This window comes from Erpetoichthys calabaricus, chromosome 5 (assembly GCF_900747795.2).
Source record: "Erpetoichthys calabaricus chromosome 5, fErpCal1.3, whole genome shotgun sequence".
Taxonomy (NCBI): Eukaryota; Metazoa; Chordata; class Cladistia; order Polypteriformes; family Polypteridae; genus Erpetoichthys; species Erpetoichthys calabaricus.
In genome coordinates, this window is record NC_041398.2 from 158,373,088 (window position 1) to 158,395,378 (window position 22,291).

General features: G+C 37.7%; 1 protein-coding gene across 2 annotated transcripts in view; it reads right to left on the reverse strand.

The window, feature by feature from the left end:
- Nucleotides 1-22,291, reverse strand: part of grid2 (glutamate receptor, ionotropic, delta 2) — a 2,355,570-nt gene that overhangs the window by 736,136 nt on the left and 1,597,143 nt on the right. For both annotated transcript variants that reach the window (XM_028802162.2, XM_051927734.1), the window contains exon 5: nucleotides 18,532-18,585. In XM_028802162.2, coding sequence (XP_028657995.1) covers nucleotides 18,532-18,585 — 54 coding nt within the window. The remainder of the gene's footprint in view (nucleotides 1-18,531; nucleotides 18,586-22,291) is intronic.

The following is a 22,291-nucleotide window of genomic DNA, read 5'->3' on the forward strand; positions in this document are numbered from 1 at the left end:
GCAGAAAGTCTTCCAGTATCTGACATACAGAGAAGCATACCTAAAATAGTATGCTGATATCACCAGGTTTCATAAGGTGTTACAACTGTGCTGTAATGCTTACTGTGGAAGAAACAATGGTATGGTCACATTATTGAATAAAAATGATATGTGGCCCAGTGGTTAGTGCTGCCACCTTAATCCTGCAGATTAAGAGTTTTTTTTTTCCTTGTAATCCAATTTTAATGTCAGTATGTGCGAGGATAACAGTTTTAAATTGGTTCTATGTGAATGTATAGGTGTGTTTAAAGTGTACTTTATGAAGGACTGGTATTACATCCCCTGATGATTACCATATTGAGCCCAATGCTTTTGTGACGGGCAATGAATTCCATTGATTCCAAACCGAATAAGCAGAAATTCAGTTGATGGATGGTCAATATTTAATTCTCTTTCACTTAGTCTAAGAATCTAACACTTGCTACCTTGTAAACTCTTGATCTATAGTGAGTTGTGGTTTCTTTTATTTTTTTAATACTCTCGTGATGAAACTAAGTTTGAAACATTTATGAAGCAGTTGGTATGTATTTGGTATAACTTTTGTCTGTGTCTTGGTTTTGAATCCTTGTTTTTAATTTTTTTTCTTTTTATTTTGTTGTTTCTAGTGAATTCTTTCAGATTTTATGTTACTGAATGTGTTTTTTATTCTTCTTTGAGTATTGTCTTGTGTATTATTAATTTTGCATAGTTATCTTATTTTGATCCTGTTAATGTTATCCTTGCTCAATGTTGAACCAAAGGGGGCATGACCTTTCCCCTGTTTTACTGCCTTCAGCCTATATAATGCCTGAGATGCCTTAGCACTATTGCTGAGGCATTAGCTTTTGCTGTTGTTGCTTGTGTCACTTTCTTTGATTCCTTAAAAAATATTTAAAGTTTTTTGTTCCAGATTTTTATGTTTTTTGAATCTCTGCCCTTTTCACTGGCTTTTGATTCTTACCTTCTGGATACATGGTTTTGTTTGCTTTGAAACTTAGCTTTGTATAATAAACAAGAAGTTCTGAAGTTCCCCTTTTCCAATTTTGGATTAATAGGCTTACCTGTTTTTGAGGTATGCAAGTCTGCCTTTTTGTTTCTTGGTTAAGTTTACTTTCAATTGTAAAGCTTACCTTGAAGTTTTCATGAGCGTTGCATCTTAACAAATGGAATACCTCACTACAACATAATAATGCTTACAGTTTTATAGGGTATTATGTATAGAATGGTAGGTGTGCCTTTTTTGTTCATTTGTTATATGGACCTTACTTTGGCACATTCGTTTCTTGTGTAGTTTCCTTGTATTTTTTCTCTGAATAATTGAATGTTTCCTGTGTTTATGATGTATTTATTATGACTTGTGCTAACAATCTGTGCTATATCTCAGATGGATGCAGTAATTCTGAAATATAGTTAAACTCCTTAATTGTTGAATTCAATTCAGCTGATTTTAAAAACTTCACTCTAAATACTAAGATCAGTGTAGAAAAGTGACACTTTTTATAGGTTTTTTTTTAATTACCATTTATACTCGCAGATAAGTTCTCCCATGGATACGTTAGGACTTGATTTTATCGTATAATTTCTGGTATTTTATAATGTCAGTCGTATAAGTCGAATGTGGAAAACTCACGCTATTGGTCCAAGAGATTATAATATGCTAACGCCCACCTGAGAGAGTAACCATGAAGCACACTGCCTTTTTTGTCTATGTGGGTGTGGCAATATATATGTGTTGCCATAAATATTTGGACAGAGACAACTTTTTTCTAATTTTGGTTCTGTACATTACCACAATGAATTTTAAATGAAACAACTCAGATGCAGTTGAAGTGCAGACTTTCAGCTTTAATTCAGTGAGGTGAACAAAATGATTGCATAAAAATGTGAGGCAACTAAAGCATTTTTTTAACACAATCCCTTCATTTCAGGGGCTCAAAAGTAATTGGACAAATTAAATAACTGGAAATAAAATGTTCATTTCTAATACTTGGTTGAAAACCCTTTGCTGGCAATGACAGCCTGAAATCTTGAACTCATGGACATCACCAGATGCTGGGTTTCCTCCTTTTTAATGCTCTGCAATGCCTTTACTGCAGTGGCTTTCAGTTGCTGTTTGTTTGTGGGCCTTTCTGTCTGAAGTTTAGTCTTCAACAAGTGAAATGCATGGTCAATTGGGTTAAGATCAGGTGACTGACTTGGCCATTCAAGAACTTTCCACTTCTTTGCTTTAATAAACTCCTGGGTTGCTTTGGCTGTATGTTTTGGGTCATTGTCCATCTGTATCATGAAACGCTGCCCAATCAATTTGACTGCATTTAGCTGGATTTGAGCAGACAGTATGTCTCTGAACACCTCAGAATTCTTTCAGCTGCTTCTGTCCTGTGTCACATCATCAATAAAAACTAGTGTCCCAGTGCCACTGGTAGCCATGCATGCCCAAGCCATCACACTGCCTCCACCGTGTTTTACAGATGATGTGGTATGCTTTGGATAATGAGCTGTTCCACGCCTTCTCCATACTTTTTTCTTGCCATCATTCTGGCAGACGTTGATCTTGGTTTCATCTGTCCAAAGAATGTTTTTCCAGAACTGTGCTGGCTTTTTTAGATGTTCTTTAGCAAAGTCCAATCTAGCCTTTCTATTCTTGAGGCTTATGAGTGGCTTGCACCTTGCAGTGCACCCTCTGTATTTACTTTCATGCAGTCTTCTCTTTATGGTAGACTTGGATATTGATATGCCTACCCCCTGGAGAGTGTTGTTCACTTGGTTGGCTGTTGTGAAGGGGTTTCTCTTCACCATGGAAATGATTCTGCGATCATCCACCACTGTTGTCTTCTGTGGACGTCCAGGTCTTTATGCGTTACTGAGTTCACTAGTGCTTACTTTCTTCCTCAGGATGTACCAAACTGTAGATTTTGCCACTCATAATATTGTAGCAATTTCTCGGGTTGGGTTTTTTCTGTTTTCGCAGCTTAAGGATGGCTTCTTTCACCTGCATGGAGAGCTCCTTTGACCGCATGTTGTCTGTTCACAGCAAAATCTTCCACATGCAAGTGCCACACCTCAAATCAACTCCAGGCCTTTTATCTGCTTAATTGATAATGACATAACGACGGACTTGCCCACACCTGCTCATGAAATAGCCTTTGAGTCAATTGTCCAATTATTTTTGAGCCCCTGAAGTGAAGGGATTGTGTTAAAAAAATGCTTTAGTTGCCTCACATTTTTATGCAATCGTTTTGTTCACCCCACTGAATTAAAGCTGAAAGTCTGCACTTCAACTGCATCTGAGTTGTTTCATTTAAAATTCATTGTGGTAATATACAGAACCAAAATTAGAAAAAAGTTGTCTCTGTCCAAATATTTATGCACCTAACTGTATATATATATATATATACACACACATATATACATAGATACAGAAAGATAGTTCTACAATACCAAGTCTTTATGGATGATGTCCGATGTGTCGAGTTATTGATTTGTTGTTACTCTGAGTTCAGGTGGAGAATTTTTGTGTTGAACTGCACTCTTTCTCCTTGCTGCACAATCCTTTGTTTGTGGTATTCTGTGATGCAGTGTTCTCATCTTGCTTTTTGCTGTTAGGCTCTTTGCCGTGCTGTATGTAACTTAGAGAAGTACATTACTCTTCCTGGCACAAAGGTTTAGATGCTGAAGTTCACTTCTTGAAGTGATGCTGCCTCTCAGCCTTCAGATTGGCTCACTGTTTAGCTTGGCAAACCGGATCTCAGCCTCAGGTTCACAAAGAGAGGACTGTGTTAGATTTGGCAGTCCAAGGAAGAGTGGCTCATAAATTTTACAGTTTCAGAGACCAGGGGCCTCATGTATAACGCCGTGCGTAGAACTCACACTATAACATGGCGTAAGCACAAAAGCGGGATTGTGCGTACGCACAGAAAAATCCAGATGCAGGAATCTGTGCGCACGCATACTTTCACGTTCTTCTACTACATAAATCCCGATTTGCGTGAAAAGTAACGCACGTGCACGCGCCTTCTGTCCCGCCCCAACTCCTCCCAGAATTACGCCTCTTTGAATATGCAAATCAATATAAATAGCCTTCTGTGAAAAGACAATGGGAAAAGCACGGGAGAAAATATAAGAATTTCAGCGAATACCAAGTGGAGGCAAATGAAAAACGTACTATTTGTTGGTTTAAACAGTGGTATAATCAACAAAAGGAAGCTGATCGAGTGACAGTGTGTCGGAGAAACTCGAAGGCTCAACTTCACAAAGTCGCACAGTGCCCGAAATAAAAAAGAAATCACATATCAAAGTCGCCGTGAAAAAGCGAGTCGTAGCCCACCGTCTGAGTGTCATATGAAAGCTTATTAGGGTACAGACAAAAAAAAGGCACACAGTGGGGAAAAAAAGCACGAAATGTCAACTTTAATCTCGAAATTTCCACTTTAATCACGTAGTTTATTTTGCCATTAAAGTAGAACATCTTAAACTTCATCTTAAAATCGTTTAATTTACTAGTTTCTCAAATCCTATTGTAACTAAAGTGGCATGTTAAATGCTTTGTTCTGTATTTGATCTTCTATGTGCTCTATGTGTATGAATCACTACCTGCTTTTTAAACGGGCTTTCTCTTTCTCCGACGGGACACATACTCCATTACATTCTTGATATTACAGCTCTCTGAATAATTAAAATACTGAGATGTATACGTGATATCTTTTTCATGATGATAGGAATGAAAGCATGTTATTAAACATGGGAACACGGTGGCGCAGTGCTTGTTCATGTCTCACGCAAGAGGCTTGCTGCGCCATTTGCGACCTTCAATGAAATAATTTATTACAGCAGTACTGTCTCTTTCAAACGTACTAACCTCCAATTCCTGTCCTTACTTTTCTTTCTCCAAAAACTCAATCGCCACACAATAAGCTATGTAATAGACGTGAAGCCATCTGTAAGCTTAGAACTTCGATTCTTCAAAACTTTTAAGGAACATTGAAATATCTTAGTAGTACGTGTTTAATTATTATATCCGTCTATCTTTCCAGTGTCGCGTCAGCACCAGCAATAATACAGCGCAAGGCAGGAACAATTACTGAACTAGCTAGCGCTGCGGCACCGTGTCCTCACATGTTTAATTATTAACAATACAGATTATTTAAATGAAGTTAAAGTTTTATCTGTATAATATAATCAACATGTTTTGCTGCATTTCGTCTTAGAAATGAATACCGTCATCACATGTAAATACGCGCTTTATAAAGTGGCGCAGGTTGTGCAATATTATAACTGTAGTGCAAGTTTACAGTGGGGTAATTGTACTTATAAGTCCAAATATTTCTACAAGGAGCACTTGATGGACTGATTTAGTGTGTTTAGAGTTCTTGGGATGAAACTGTTTCTAAACCGCGAAGTCCGTACAGGGACTAAAGCGTTTGCTGTGGCTCAGGCAGCATCTGCTTCATGCTGTGTACCGATAATTCTCTTTCCAATCAGCTGCTGCTGTGATTTCCCACTCAGATACAGTAATATAAATACTCTGAGTGGTGCAGTGAGAGTAATGTGGAAAAAGATGATCTGCTGTGGCAGCCCTTAACGGGATCAGCTGAAAGAACATGCAGTGAGAGTTACAACGCTAAAGCAGTTATGGTATTTGGAATACTATGGCTATTCCCTGGACCATTATATTGCTACAGGTTAATTACAATCAGATGCATTACACTAATAAACAATATGCAGTTAATTTCAGTGTATTTATAAAGCCGCGCCAGGAATGTGGATTTAAGAAAGAAAGAGTGATCACACAGGAACAGTAGCACTGCTTTGACACTGGGTGCTGCCAGTCTGCAAACCGGGCGGATAAATTGCGTACGCCAAGGAATGAGTTACCGTGGAAATGTGCGTGGCTTTACACCAAGTTTAGGTTTTATACATCGCGATTTGAGCGTGGAAAGGTTCGTACGCAACATTTCTGTGCGTACGCACCGTTTATACATGAGGCCCCAGGTGTCCAAAGGTCGTTTTGCATACTTCCCCCTCAGTGAGTGAATCCCAAAGAGAATCTCCAGGAAGTTCAGTGAGTGTGCAGTGAAAATCCTAGTTAACTTCTTCATGATGGTGCAGAGTGTTTGACTGGAATGTATGCCTTCTCCTGATTAAAGTCACCTCCAGTTACAAAATCAGTGTCTTCTAATAGGTGAGCTGTTGTGTTAATCCTGGTTGTCATCCCTTGACTTATAGCTGTTTGTTCTTGCGCAGTAAGCCTGCGACTGATACATGGTTGTTAGTGAGTTAACCCCTTTCACTGAATTAGTACCCCCGACTGTAAGATTTTTAGTTCCCCAAGGTCTTCTGGTCAGGGGGGTGGATTAGCAACAATATTTAAAAGCTGTTTTTACTGTTGGTAATTCAAAACTGACAGTCACTCCATCTTAGAATTACAAAACTTTTTAAACCTCATTGATTCTTTTAACACTAGAATCCCTGAAGCCTATGAAAACACTTGTAATCCCAGGTGACCTTAAATTCCTTAGCACCTTTCCATTAGCATCTTTTGTTTTGCAAATATGTTGATAAGTGCAAGCAGCCTGCTATCCCATCCACTCACTGACAGAGCCGAGTCCGTCGCAAAATTCTCAGAGCTCAAGTCTCTTTATCTGGCAGTGACATGCCTGGAGTTGTATAGGGTAAATAATATATTGTTATTTTGAATACATACATTTCATGTGTGTTCCGTGTCTACAAAGATCTGGGTAAGTGTAGGATGAAAGGAAATAAATGCAAGACAAGAAATGGTGAACACATACCTAAAGCAGAAACTTTCTCCATGTTATACTAATCATGACGTGATGTGTATAGTGTTTGAAGACTTTAGTCCAAATATCAAATAAACATGTGCACTTTTATTCAAGACTATAACCAAAGAAAAAAAAAATCATTCAATTTACATGTTGCTGTCAATGAGTTAAAAACCCAAGCTCAAATGTCAATTGACTGGAAGTTGATATGGATTCTGGAATGGCGTAGAGGTAAGAACTACTGCCTTATAACCCAAAGGTTCCAGGTTTGAGGCACGGCACTCCGCGTTTTGAGTAGTGAGCTGCTGTTATTATTACTATAAGAAAAACAAATTATATTTTGAGTCTGTAACACCCGGTGTAAATTTTGGCTACTTGTAAAAGTTAGCACTTGTTTTTTTATTATTCAGTTTTATTCTGTCAGTGACGTTCACGAACTTGCCTCTCCCTCTCTGAGTTAATGGCATTTATCTCTCTTATCAATTGATGACCACAGTTGGTGCTGTGATTGATGACTGCTCAGAACTATTTGTTGTACCGGCAATCACAGATACGATGTCCCGTGACCGCTATCAAATTATCATGCAGCATTTGTGCTATGACAACAAAGACATCCATGCAGAACATGTGAAATACGACAGATTTTCTGTGATCCCGGACATCTGGCAACATTTTGTTAAGAACTGTCTTTTGAGTTGCAGCCCAGGGCAAAGACTTTCCAAGTCTGTGGTTGTAAAGCTTATGGAACCGTTTCTGGACAAAGGCAAAACCGTAACAACAAACATGTTCTTCACAGCGCTTTCACTGGCTAATAGACTGCTGCACCTCAACATAACTCTGCTTGGCATCATAAGTAAAATGGGACTTCCACCTGCAGCTAAAGTCACTTCGGTATGCGAGTAATTCATCGTGTTGTTTAGATCTGGCAGTGCCATGCTGACGATGTATGCGCAGAAAAAGAAGAAGCCTTTGATTTTAGTCTGTAACAGCCGGTGTAAAGTTTTGCTACCTGTAAAAGATATCGCTGAAGGGATATATGCAGACAAAGAAACGCAGGTGAATCATGTCTTCTTGGTATCTTGTCACTTGAATTTTTTTGTTATTCAGTTTTATTCTTGAATAAAAGCACACTTGTTTAATTATACCTTTGCAAAAAGTGTTCATTTTATATTCCAGTAACCACTTGAATGAGATTGAATCTGTCTCCCTGTCTTGGCACACACACACACACAATCATACATGAAAATGTCACTATTTGAAAACGCTACGCCATTTGAAAATGATTTGTTATTTGAACATTTGTACTGCATTTTCAGTATCATGCACCATAATGCAGAGCATAGGCAAGATCGAAAAAAAACCATGGCCTGACATGAAGCCAACAGTCTGAGATGATTTTCTCCAATTTTTTGTTAAAAAAAAAATTAAATTCTACATTACACCCTCTGTTCATGACCCGTCTGTCCCTCCTATGTGCACAAATGTCTTTCATCAGTTTAAGTCTGTATCTTTCCCTTTTATGGCAGAAGTAATTAGTCACCTTTAACTCACAACATGTACACTAGATATTGTTCCCACTTGTCTTCTTAAAGTGTTTTGGGCTTAGGATTTTGGACATTATAAATAGATGTCTTGAGGCAGGTTCAGTCCCAGTCATTTTTAAACATGCTGTGGTTCAGCCTTTAATTAAAAAAACAAATGTGGACTTAACAGACTTTTCAAATTTCAGACCCATCTCCAAGTTGCCTTTTCCTTCTAAAATTCTAGAGAAGGTTGTCTTTCTACAGCTTCAAACTTTTATAAATGAAAATAGCGTTTTTGAAGTATTTCAGTCTGGTTTTAAGATATGCATCAGCATAGATTTTGCACTTTTACGTGTTCTAAACTATGGTATCTCTTTTTAATAAGTGACTCTGGGGATACTGCTGTCTTAGATCTAACTGCAGCATTTGATACAATTGACCATGACATCCTTATTGCCCGTCTTGAGCAGTATGTAGGTATACAAGGAGTTGGTTTGGAATGGTTCAGGTCATACCTCACAGACAGAAGCTTTTCAGTCAGCCTTGGCGATTTCTCCTCATCCTCAGTGTCTACCAGCTGTTTGGTGCCTCAAGGACATATTCAGGGGCCTATTATTTTTTCACTGTACAGTACATGGTGCCCTTAGGATCCAATTTTAAAAAACACAATATTTCTTTCCATTGCTACACAGATGGTACACAGATACTGTATATTTTCCACTGAAACAGATAAAAAAAAATCTCTTAAACTTTTATTGGAATGTCTGGAAGATATTAAAACATGGATGTCACTTAATTTTCTAAATAATCTAAATAAAAAAACAGAGATTGTGTGTTTTGGGCTTTCTGATATTACTTGTGATACAGAAATTAATCTTGGCCGCTTGAAAACATACTGTAAACCCTTCTCAAAAAATCTTGGTGTGATTTTTACCCTCAAATTTGAAAAAAACAAATTAACTCAGTTGTTAAAGCTTGTTTCTACCAGTTCAGGGTATTGGCTAAGGTCAAGCCCTTCTCTCTATGCATGATTTTGAAACAGTACTTTATGTGTTTGTCTCCTCATGGCTTGACTACTGCACCTTATTATACATTGGAGATAATCAGTTGTGCCTTGCTAGTTTTCAGCTAGTCTAGAATGCTGTTGTGCCAGGCTTCTAACAGGCACACGAAAACAGAATAACATCACACCAGTCTTCGCTTCTCTTCAACCCAGCCACAAGGGATGCAGAAACCAGTGTGTTTCTTCATGCAGGTCCCAAGCCTGGATAAATGGAGAGGGTTACGTCAGGAAGGGCATCCGGTGTAACATTTTGCCAAATCAATATGCGGACAACAATACAAATTTCCATACTGGATCGGTTGAGCCCTGGGTTAACAATGACCGCCACCAGTACGGTTAGCCAACAGGGTGCTGGCAGAAATTGGGCTACTGTTGGCCGAAGAAGGAGAAGAAGAGGGGTAGACGTGTCCGGAGGCAGGAGGAGAGGAGGAAGGTAAAGAAAGTGGAACTGAGGGTAGGAACTTTGAATACTGGCAGTATGACTGGTAAGGGGAGAGAGTTATCAGATATGATAGAGAGAAGGAAGGTTGATATATTGTGTGTGCAAGAGACTAAATGAAAGGGGAGTAAGGTCAGGTGGATCGGAGGTGGATATAAATTGTTCTATCATGGGGTGGATGGGAAGAGAAATGGTGTAGGTGTTATTCTGAAGGAACAGTATGTCAAGAGTGTTTTGGAGATGAAAAGAGTGTCAGACAGAGTAATGATTATGAAGCTGGAAATTGGAGGTGTGATGATGAATGTTGTTAGTGCATATGCCCCGCAAGTTGGGTGTGTGACGGATGAGAAAGAAGATTTTTCGAGTGAGTTGAATGAAGTGATGAACAGTGTACCCAAGGGACAGAAAGTGGTGATTGGAGTGGATTTCAAAGGACATGTTGGTGAAGGGAACAGAGGAGACGAGCAGGTGATGGGTAGGTATGGTGTCAAGGAGAGGAATTAAGAAGGTCAGATGATAGTGGATTTTGCAAAAAGGATGGACATGGCTGTGGTGAATACGTATTTTAAAAAGAGGGAGGAACATAGGGTTACGTACAAAAGTGGAGGAAGATGCACACAGGTAGATTACATCCTATGCAGAAGAGTCAATCTGAAGGAGATTGAAGACTGCAAAGTGGTGGCAGGAGAAAAGTGTAGTTAAGCAGCATAGGATGGTGGTCTGTAGGATGATGTTGGAGATCAAGAAGAGAATGAGAGTGAGGGCAGAGCCAAGGATCAAATGGTGGAAGTTGAAAAAGGAAGACTGCAAGGTTGAGTTTAGGGAGAAGGTGAGACAGGCACTGGGTGGTAGTGAAGAGTTACCAGACAGTTGGGAAACTACAGCAGAAGTAGTAAGGGTGACAGCAAGAAGGGTGCTTGCCATGAAATCTGGACAGAGGAAGGAGGAAAAGGAAACCTGGTGGTGGAATTGTGAAGTACAGGAGAGTATACAGAGGAAGAGGATGGCAAAGAAGTGGGATACTCAGAGAGATGCAGAAAGTAGACAAGAGTACAAGGAGAAAAGGCACAAGGCGAAGAGAGAGGTGGCGAAGGCTAAAGAAAAGGTGTATGATGAGTTGTATGAGAGGCTGGACACTAAGGAGGGAGAAAAGGACATGCAATGATTGGCTAGACAGAGGGACTGAGCTGGGAAAGATGTGCAGCAGGTTAGGGTGATAAAGGATAAAGATGGAAACATACTCACAAGTGAGGAGAATGTGTTGAGAAGATGGAAAGAGTACTTTGAGAGGCTGAGGAATGAAGAGAACGAGAGAAAGAAGAGGTTGGATGATGTGGAGATAGTGAATCAGGAAGGGCAACGAATTAGCAAGGAGGAAGTAAGGACAGCTATGAAGAGGATGAAAAATGGAAAGGCCGTTGGTCCAGATGACATACTCGTGGAAGCAAGGAGGTGTTTAGGAGAGATAAAAGTGGAGTTTTTAAAAAAGGTTGTTTAATGGAATCTTGGAAAGTGAGAGGATGCCTGAGAAGTGGAGAAGAAGTGTACTGGTGCCGATATTTAAGAATAAGGGGGATGTGCAGGACTGTAGTAACTACATGATGCTGATGACATTGTGATCTGTAGCGATAGTAGGAAGCAGGCTGAGGAGACCCTGGAGAGGTGTAGATATGCTCTAGAGAGGACAGGAATGAAGGTCAGCAGGAACAAGACAGAATACATGTGTGCAAATGAGAGGGAGGTCAGTGGAATAGTGAGGACGCAAGGAGTAGAGTTGACGAAGGTGGATGAGTTTAAATACTGTACTTGGGATCAACAGTACAGAGTAATGGGGATTGTGGAAGAGAGGTGAAAAAGAGAGTGCAGGCGGGGTGGAATGGGTGGAGAACAGTGTCAGGAGTAATTTGTGACAGACTGGTATCAGCAAGAGTGAAAGGGAAGGTCTACAGGACAGTAGTGAGACCAGCTATGTTATATATATATATTACTTATGTTTTTTTTTATATGTGTTGTTGTGCTGTATAAATAAAACTAACTTAACTTCACTTGCTTGAATCCATTTTGCACCAACTGGCCCAGGAGATCTGCAGAGGGTCCTCTGGAGGGATGTCAGTGCAAATCTGATTTTCACCTTTGTTATCAGATGAAGTCCAGGAGGATCCTGATACAAGGTGGAGTTCAGTCACTTAGTTTGGAATGTAAGTGGGGAGCTTGTGCAGCTGGATGTCTGCATCTCTGTGAAATCTACTTACTTAATAGGCCTAGTGTGCCACAAAAGCCTAGCACAATGACCAATGCCTACTTTGCCTTACAATGTTATCTTCTCTGTGTCTAATTTAATATAATTCAATTTCCATAAGAAGAACACATATTTCTTTGATATCTTGCTTATTCTGTTTCATTACAACACATCCCTGTTTCAGTAATAGACCCCAAATATCTGAAGTGTTCATTTTTAACTGTTATCATTAATAGGTTAATGATGGTGTCTTTCTTATAAAAGACTACGAATGATAATTACAATTATTAGCGAGTCCAAAAAAAAACCTTTATCAGCATCCTTCAATAAAATGTGGGTGCAATTAAAATGATAGACTAAATTTAGAAAGTGTTCTTTAATTCACAACCCCAGATCAGAAAATATTGGGACTGTATGGAAAATGAATGTAAAAAATGCAATGACTTTTATTTCATTACAGACAGTTTGAACCCAAGATTTCCCATGTTTTCTCTGGTCAACTTAACTTCATTTGTCAATAAATCCATTCCTGCATTTCAGGCCTGTAATGCATGCCAAAAAAAGTTGGTACTATGTTCAGTTAGCTGACTTTGTATTCCTTTACTCAGGTTGATTTTAACTAATGAACAATTATTCTTTTTTTTATACCTGGGTAACTTTGTCTATCAGGTAGCACTGTTTTTGAACTTATATATTTGTTTACTCTGGTGTCCTTTATCTATGTTAGGATTTTGGTTGAAGACCTGAAAATATTTAGCATGATAAATTTGCAAAAACAGAAGAAATCACCAGAAGATTCAGGGTTAGTTTCCTCCCACAGGTCGTAAGGTTGCTACATTCCACAGGGGGCACATGGATGGTAGATCATACTGGATATCAGACATACAATGTGCATGATTTTAGTAAGAGGTTATAGGTATTTCTGTTTCAGAGCATCCTTATACATATTAGTCTCAATTATAACCACATTTATCTGGAATTCAAGACATCCACGTATTCAAAAGGCAACTTTAGAAAGACCTAAAGAAGAAGATGGTATGGTACTACCTAACTTTCAATTTTATCACTAAGTGACCTGGAAATTAAGATAAACTGATGAATATACACAATCTTGGTCTGCAGTGGAAATAAAATATTGCTATACTTCTTTATATGTCCTGCTTTGTGGCCCAATAAATACTAATTATTGTCATTAAACCAATAATCCAATTGTAAATCAATCACTCAGAATATGGAACTGTGGCAGGATGTACTTCAAGTCAGAGAGGCTTTTATCTGTTGCTACTCTACACTGTTACCACCTTTTACAACCCTCTGAAACCTTCTCAGCATTCAATCTCCAGAAAATGTCTGAGATTAAAACACTTAGAGAACTGTACATAGATATGTTCTTGCACCTTATGAACAATTAAGCTTCAAATTTATCTACCCAACAGCGCAATTTGTCTACTACTTTCAAATCAGAAATTTTGCTAAATGAAACCTACCCAATTTCCCACTCCTCCCATCCATTTCTATTCCTGAAAAAATACTGATCAGTTTTGAAGCATCTCAACAAAAAAAAATCTCAATGTCTCTTCTTTTCAAAGATCCAAGAGTACAGTGGGAAAAGAGCCCTTCATTTAGTATCTCAGAAATACTATGCATAGAATAAACTCCAGCTCTGTATGCCCAAAGCATTCAGTAATTCAACTTATCTTTTCAACATATCTTATAGTTCAACAAATCTTTCATCCAATCACATTTATCTCGTTCAAAATTGTACAAAATGTATTCAGGGCAATATCCAACCTGTAAATGTTGCAGTCTAGCTCCAGGCATACTGGGCCACATGTTTTGAACAAAATCTTTGAATGCTTATCATACAGACTTCTGTCACAATCACTTGTGGTCCATTACCAGCTGTGTTTGGTGTACTACCAGATGGGCTTCAAGTAGAGAAGAATAAATTGATTTTAATTGCTTATACAGTGGAACCTCGGTTCACGACCATAATTCGTTCCAAAACTCTGGTCGTAAACAGATTTGGTCGTGAACCGAAGCAATTTCCCCCATAGGATTGTATGTAAATACAATTAATCCGTTCCAGACCATACGAACTGTATGTAAATATATATATATTTTTATGTTTTTAAGCACAAATATAGTTAATTAAACCATAGAATGCACAGCATAATAGTAAACTAAATGTAAAAACATTGAATAACACTGAGAAAACCTTGAAAAACAGAGAAAACTAACACTGCAATAGTTCACGCTATAGCGCTACCAACCACTGGCTAAAAACACTTTTTTTTTTTAAATGAGTTTTAAGCACAGGGAAAAAAATGAACATTTGAAAAAATCCGTAATTTAATAAACCACCAAGAAAAGTAACATTGCAACAATGCACGCTACGAACCGATTGCTGTAAACAGAAGTGAAAACAAAATCAAGCCCAGTGTATTCTTTAACTGCCTTCCTACCTTATGTGTCCAGCCCTCTCTCTCGCTCTGCCTGTGTGTGAGAGTCTGTCTGTCTCTCGCGCTGCCTGTGTGTGTGCGCGGCTCTCTCTCGCGCTGCCTGTGTGTGTGCGTCTGTCTCTCACTCGCGCTGCCTGTGTGTGTGCGTCTGTCTCTCTCTCCCGCTGCCTGTGTGTGTGTGCGGCTCTGCACTGCCTGTGTGTGTGCGTCTGTCTCTCTCTTGCGCTGCCTGTTTGTGTGCGAGTCTCTCTCTCACACGCTGCCTGTGTGTGTGCGTCTGTCTCTCTCTCAGCGCTGCCTGTGTGTGTGTGTGTGTCTCGCGCTCTCTCGCTCTCTCTCTTGCTCGCTGCACAGGAAATGCACAGGGAGAGACTGAACATATACAAACCGAAAGGGAAACTGGCTTGTTCGTATACCGAGTGTGTGGTCGTGAACCGAGGCAAAAGTTTGGCAAACTTTTTGGTCGTAAACCGATTTGTACGTGTACCGAGACGTTCGTGAACTGAGGTTCCACTGTACGACACTACTAGCACATGGAATTATCTTGTTTAACTGGAAGAACCCCATTCCACCTTTCATAAGTCACTGGGTAACTGATGTTCAATACTATTTGAAATTGGATAAAATCTAATTCTTTCTTATAGGATGTGTTAAAAACTTTTCTAAAGTATGGCAAGATTTAAGAAAAATTTAGAATAAGCATTTATATCGGTTAAAATGACATTTACACTTTTTTTTTTCTAGCTATTTTTGCCCGTGCCCTTGGCTTTTCTGTCTTTCCTTTAGGTGGGGGTTGAATTTTGTTTTGTTAGGTTTTGTCTCTTTTTGTTCCTGCTTTCTTTTTTTAACTTTCTGATTTTTTTTTCTTTTCTACTTTTTTTTCTAATTTGACTATGAAATCAAAAATCAGAATAATACCAATCCCAAGGTGGTGAATGTTAATGTACTAAAAAAGAAAGATAAATGGCATTCATTAAAATGTGTGTTTTTCTTGTATATTCAGTTAAATGAAGAAGTGATGTAGAGTCCTGTGTAGGTTAAGTTAATGTTTCAATTATAAAAATAAGCAGTCTTATTTTTAAAATTAGTCTTTTTATCAATTTTCACAGTAATTGTATTGAGATGCTCAGTGTACCAGAACAAGCTATTCTTACGGACAGTTGGAAAACACCCGTTGTCCGACTGTGCCTAGTATAACGCCTTCCACTCCTTGAAAATGGACATGCAATCATCAAAGACCAAACTGAAACATTATAACACAATTGCACTGTCCTTTAATATTAGGAGTAAATACAGCATTTAAAAGCAAGTTAAATGTATCCTTTCTTTTGTACCATAATTTTCTAGTATTAATATCTCATTGTGGTTAGGGGAGGGATATATTGTCTCTAGTATGACTACAATCTTAAAAAAACACATTCCCAGGGAGCATACATCCCCTGAAGAATACAGCTGCTAAACAGTCAATCATAAGAACAAATAATGTGACAAAACAAACAATAAGTATATGTAATACTTTCAAATACATATTGCATATATTGTATATAATTGTACTAATACTGTACCCTATATGTGTTGCATGCTTTGTATACTTTTTATTAGTTATTTTTTTGTAACTGTTGCATTGTTAACTGTTCTGAGGAGATAACCAAGTAAGAATTTCATTGTACTATGTACATAAACTACTGTGTATATAAACTTGACTTGACTTAAAATTAGGGAGAGGCAAATTCATGGCAATATATATTAACCATTCCAGAATCAAAAACAAAATATTCATATATAGTGTAGTGGAACTGACTATTGCAATTCTTTATTTACAGCAGTAACTGAACATAATCTGAGGTAATAGCAATATTTTTTTCCACTTTTGAAATAAAAAAAACCAAAACATTTTGGTCATATCTGACCTAGGAACATCTAAAAGTGCATAAAACAAAATAGGGCACAGTATTAGGAATAACACTTGTTTCCCTTTTGAAGTAAAATAAAATAATAAAAATAAAATAAACATTTTGCTCACATTTGACCCAGGCACATCTCAAGGTGCATAAAATCAGAAAAAAAGTGCACAGTATTAGAAATAACATTTATTTACCTTTTGAAATAAAATTAGTATTTTGGTCATATATGCCCCAGGCACATCACAAAGTGCATTTAACAAAATAAAAAAAGAACTATAAATGCTATCAAAGCTATCAGTGCACAAACCCATAACAAGTGATAACAGTAAATGACACACATGAATACAATGTTTACTGCACAGTGAGGGAACACAGGTTAATTTTAAATCACCACGTGTGTGATTAGCAGTGCCTTTTTTGTAAACAAAAAGGTTGTGGTATGCATTTGTTGCATTTGAATCAAGTTTGAGGTACTGTGAATGTATATAGAGGCAGACAGTCCTATTGCTAAATGTTTTGTTTATTTGGTAACATAACATATTGTCAAGTATATTAATAATTCTTTACATTTAGGTAGCACTTTACTCACTATCCAAATAAGTGGCCAACTTCAGCCTTGTATGCAGGGAAGACCCGGACAGCGGCATTACCATTACATCATGTGCGTAAATGTACTTACTGTATTGCATAATAGGTTAAAATTACAAACTCAGAATTTCCAAAATCAAAGAATATTAACAGCAGGTTACTAACAAGCTATACATTCTACAAAAAAAGTTATGTAGTCCCACAAAGCAATTAGTGCTTAATTTGACTGAGTTTTAAAGAAAATTCAAAACTTTTTGCATGTTTTCATCGAATGCAGTCTTTCTATTTCATTATTAGCTTTGAGTTTCAATGGCTGATCGTCGTCCTCGTAATAGCCATGAATCTGCAGGATCAAAGTGTGTAAGTGGCGGGCCAACCAATCATATGAAAAGAAATGTAATTGGCAGTAATAAGGCTATCATTGGAGTAATAATTAGATTAATTAGCAAAAACCCACATTCACACTTACTTGATGAAACTGGAATACAACTATTCCAGTACAATACAACTACACACAATTGATTATAGAATTATTTAATATGTAGTCGATACCATGACCAGCTGTTGCAGCCAAGGTGCCGGTACGATGTATCAGTGCATACCATCACATAACCAAAAAAAAAAATCTGTATCATAGACTACTACCACCACTTTTAGAAACACAACAACTTGTTGCATTATGGGTTGAATGTTGCCTGGCTTGCTGAAGGCTCACAAAATGTGTTTTTCCTGGTTTTCTCTGTGTTTCTGGTGGGACCATGGGCTGGGTCTCTCGGAGGTTACTTCTGGGACGCAATTTGAATAGGCCAGCATTAGATTACTGAGAACTTGTGTCTTATAATTGTTTAATGTAGCTTAAATATGCATCACTTATCAAGAGACAATGCATTATTGTTTCTATTTACTGCTAGTGTTAAGATTTAAAGGGTAATTTTCATAAATCGTGTCAAGAGTGCTTACTCCTTTGGCAAATGATGTTTCTTAATAAAAGTAAACTTCCAAGTTTTTTCTTGTTTTTACACATACATTTTTTTAACTTTCTTTATCAAAACATACTCAATCACATAGCTTCATTAAGTCAATGTAACACCAAAAATCAACTTAACATCATCATTGGACTATGAGAGGAAACTGGGGGAAATTTATGTCAAAATAGAACAACATGCAAATTCCACAAAGCAAGCATACGGGATGGTATCTGAACAGGAATTCAAGTAAATCAAGTTAACATTACAATTTCTTATACCTCTCTGCTGATCTTAACACAAAAAAGTTTCCAATTACACCTGTCTTCTCTAACTATAGGATATAATCATAGACTGCTGGTTTAGTAACAAACTTTCATTGGACACATGAGTAATAAATATTTGAGTAAGAAATTTCACATTGTATATTCAGCTTCTCTTAGCATAATAATGAATGACGAGCATGTAACTTGCACATACTAATTCAGAAAACACCATACATTCAAACTCCTCACTTTCACTTTAATTGAAAAATGCAGGTTAGTTACCTCATTTATGATGATCCAATGACAGTCAAATGCAACAAGGTTAGTTTCTACTACCTGTAGAGAGAAAAAAGAGTATGAATTGTTAAGAAACAAATAATGAATGAGAAAGAAAGTTTGGATTTCAGTTATTTTAACAAAAAAATATCTGCTGTATTTGTTACAAATATAATAGCATTGTGGGATGTCATATCTGTTTTCATCACAGTACTAATTATATTCAGAATTTTAATCTATAATACATTTAGAAAAAAAATCTACAGGATTATGTTTTGTAGTCTTCCTGCTGCCTTTTAAATCTACTCCGACTGTCTGAGAACATTATGATTAGTTTTGAAAAATATCTTTTGCTTTTGTTGACTATAATACTTTAATAAACCACAGAAGGAACTTAGTTGTTTCAACAAAATATTTTATATTCTTATTAACATTAAATAATACATTGTCATATTATCAGCTGTTACACTGTTTAACTTAACTGCAGATATGCTAAAAGATACACAAACATGTATCTTGGGTGAGGTGCTAATTAAGCTTTCTTATGTGGTTTTGAATATGATCATTTTTTGAACAATCTCAATGTTTAATTTTCCTTATTATTTGGCCATGCACATAAATAGGCCCTTCAATGGTTTGGTACCCTATCTAGGATTGTTTCCTACTTTTTAGCCTAATGGAAACAGAATAGGCCTCATTTGTCCATGACCATCAAATGATATTAAGGATTAAGCAAAATCTGGAACATTAGATGATAAGTAAGATGCATCTAACTGTTGATACAACGTGAGGTTTTCATAAGCCAAACAGTAGGCAAAGTTATTTTAACTTGTTAAATTCAAAAAAGAAAAAAAATCTTTTTCACATAATAATCTATTTGAAAATGCAATGCTTTCTTCTTGTCATTTACATTTTGTCAAAATCTTTGTGAGTGGTCTCTTAATCTTCAGGCTGTCCCATATTGGAACTATAAACTGCATTGTGCTTTATGACTTTAAAAATGGGCCTACTGGAACCCCAGTTTTCTAGTGTATGTAATGGTTCTATGTGAAACAATGAGATGAACAATAAAGAAAAAATACTATTTATTTATTTCATGCTCTGCTATAACTTAGTGCTCAATCTGTGCAAAATAAGAGATGCGAGGCAAAGGGGTGATTGAAACCACAGCAAAAAAAGACACATTTTTTGTAATGCCATCCATTGATGTCTACTGAACAATAAATAGGCCAAAAATTGTCCTTGAAGTTACACTCTCTAAAAACTGATATCTATGAATGTTGTTATAAAGAGCTGAACATCAGTTTAATAATAAATCAAATCAAATTTTATTTGTCACATTCAAATATGTACAGTGGAATATTGTACTCCAACTCCAATGAGAGTACCTTGAAATGAATATGAGGAGCAATAACAATACACAACTTTATAAATTCAAAAATCAGTTTAATTATAACTATGTAATAAATAAACAAATAAATGACTTAACTTAGATAACTTAATGTGAGAGAGTTAACAATAGGGAATCTTGTATTTCTAGATACTTTCCTCATTTAACATGTGGCTGGACTCTGGGGAAAAAGCTCCTCCTCAGTTTCTCTGAACTGAACTTTACCTGACTGCAGCACAGAAACAAGCCTTTGTTGGGATGGCTGGTGTCATGGATAATTTGTCTTGCTCTGGTTCGACATCACTTAGTGTAGATGTCCTTGAGGTTAGTGAGTTCACACCTTGTGATGTGTTCAGCTGACCTCACCATAATCTGCAGAGCCTTGCAATCCAGCTGCTTACTGTTCCCAAACCAGTATTCTTACTTCCTGTAAGAATACTTTTGATGGTGTATGTATAGAAGTTCTTTAGTATCTGAGAGGGCAGCCCTAAATCCCTTAGTTGTCCAAGGTGGTACAGATGATGCCATGCCTTTTTTATCAAGGTGTCGATGTGCTTGGGCCAAGTCAGATCCTCAATGATATGGACACCATGGTATCTGAAACTGTCCACCCACTCCTGAGCGCTATTAATTCTGAGGGGATGGTAGTGCCTCTGCCATTTCCTCCCAAAGTCCACAATCAGCTCCTCTGTCTTGCTGACATTCAATACAAGACTGTTGACCTGACACCAGTGTGATAGCTTTTCCACTTCATTTAGGAAAGCCTGCACATTGTTGTTAGATATCAGGCCTGCCAAAGCTGTGATATCAGCAAACCTGACAATAATGTTAGAATTGTGTGAAGCTGTGCAGTCATATGTGTAGAGGGAATACAGCAGAGGACTCAGGACACAGCCCTGTGGAGGGCGTGTGTTGAGAGTGAGGGATAATACCTCGAAACACCTGAGGTCTGCCTGTCAGGAAGTTAAAAATACAGCTGCACAATGAAGTGCTCAGCTTCAGGTCTCTGAGCTTGGTGATGAGCTTAGAGGGGTTTATTGTGTTAAATACAGAGCTATAGTGCAGGGGTACTCAAACACGGTCCTGGAGGTCCGCAGTGGCTGCAGGTTTTTGTTCTAACCCGGTTGCTTAATTAGAAAGCAATTTTTGCCAATAATTTAATTTCATGGCTCGTTAGTGCTTTTACTCTGCTATGTCAGATCATTCTCATATCCTGGATTTTCTTCCTCTTTCTAAGGATATCATCCGAATGATCTGAACACTAAAATGGATGAGTGATTCTTAGTCCTTCACTTTTTTCTCTTCACTTTCCTTCCAAATATTTAATTAAACCAATTAGTGCACGATAAATACAGAGGTGTAAATGGTAACAAGCTAAATGGAGAAATGCTGGTCTCTTTTGTCATTTGCATGTTACTGCTAATAAGGAGCAATTAAAAACCAAGAATACAGCTGTATAAGACTAAAATAAGCAATAAGGGTTCAAAATCTTAACGAGCGAGACAACTAAAGTGAAGCAGAAGTGTTACTTGAGCAGTAAGTGCTTCTTATTAAGCAATTGGGTTGGAGCAAAAACCTGCAGCTACTGCGGACCTCCAGGACCGTGATTGAGTACCCCTGCTATAGTGTATTAAGAAGAGCATTTGTGATTTTTGACTAGCCTCTAGAAGCCTTGCTATAGGGGTTAGTGTAACAGGACGATACATAGATACGTTGGTACAACGTAGGTTAAGGAGAGATTAAATTTTACTGTGAACATTTTGTGCAAGTTGATCAGCACAGATCTTGAAAATACATTCCAGAATCCCGTCTGGACCTGCTGCCTTCCTGGTGTTAGCTTTCTTAGAAGCTCTCCGCAAGTCATGTTTCAACAAAGTCAGTGCTGTTTCTTCACTGTGCACTGTGTTCACCGCAAATGTCTCAGATCACAGGCTATCATTAGCAACATTCACATCAAAGTGAACATAGAAACTATCTCACCATGCTGGGAGTAATTGTTTTATAGTCCATTATTGTCTGCAGAACTTGCTACACATGCCTGGGATCGGAAAGTTCAAATTGCCCTTTCACTTTCTCCCCATATCGTCACTTAGCAGCCTTCACAGCTCTCCTTAGATTGGATGATTACAAAGCCACCTTCTACATTTTCCCAGACACAAGCTGTGACTTATATGCAGTGGTGTAACTGTTCAGTGAATTGTGAATGGTTTTGTCCACCCAAGGTTTTTGGTTTGGGTAAGTCCCAGTGATGACTTTTGGTGTGGTTTCATTTGTGAGAAATCCAATATAACTTGTAACAACATAACTTGTTATCAGAGTTGTGTCTGAACATTTCCCAGTCAGCAACATTCAGTGTGTCCTAGAGAATGACCTATC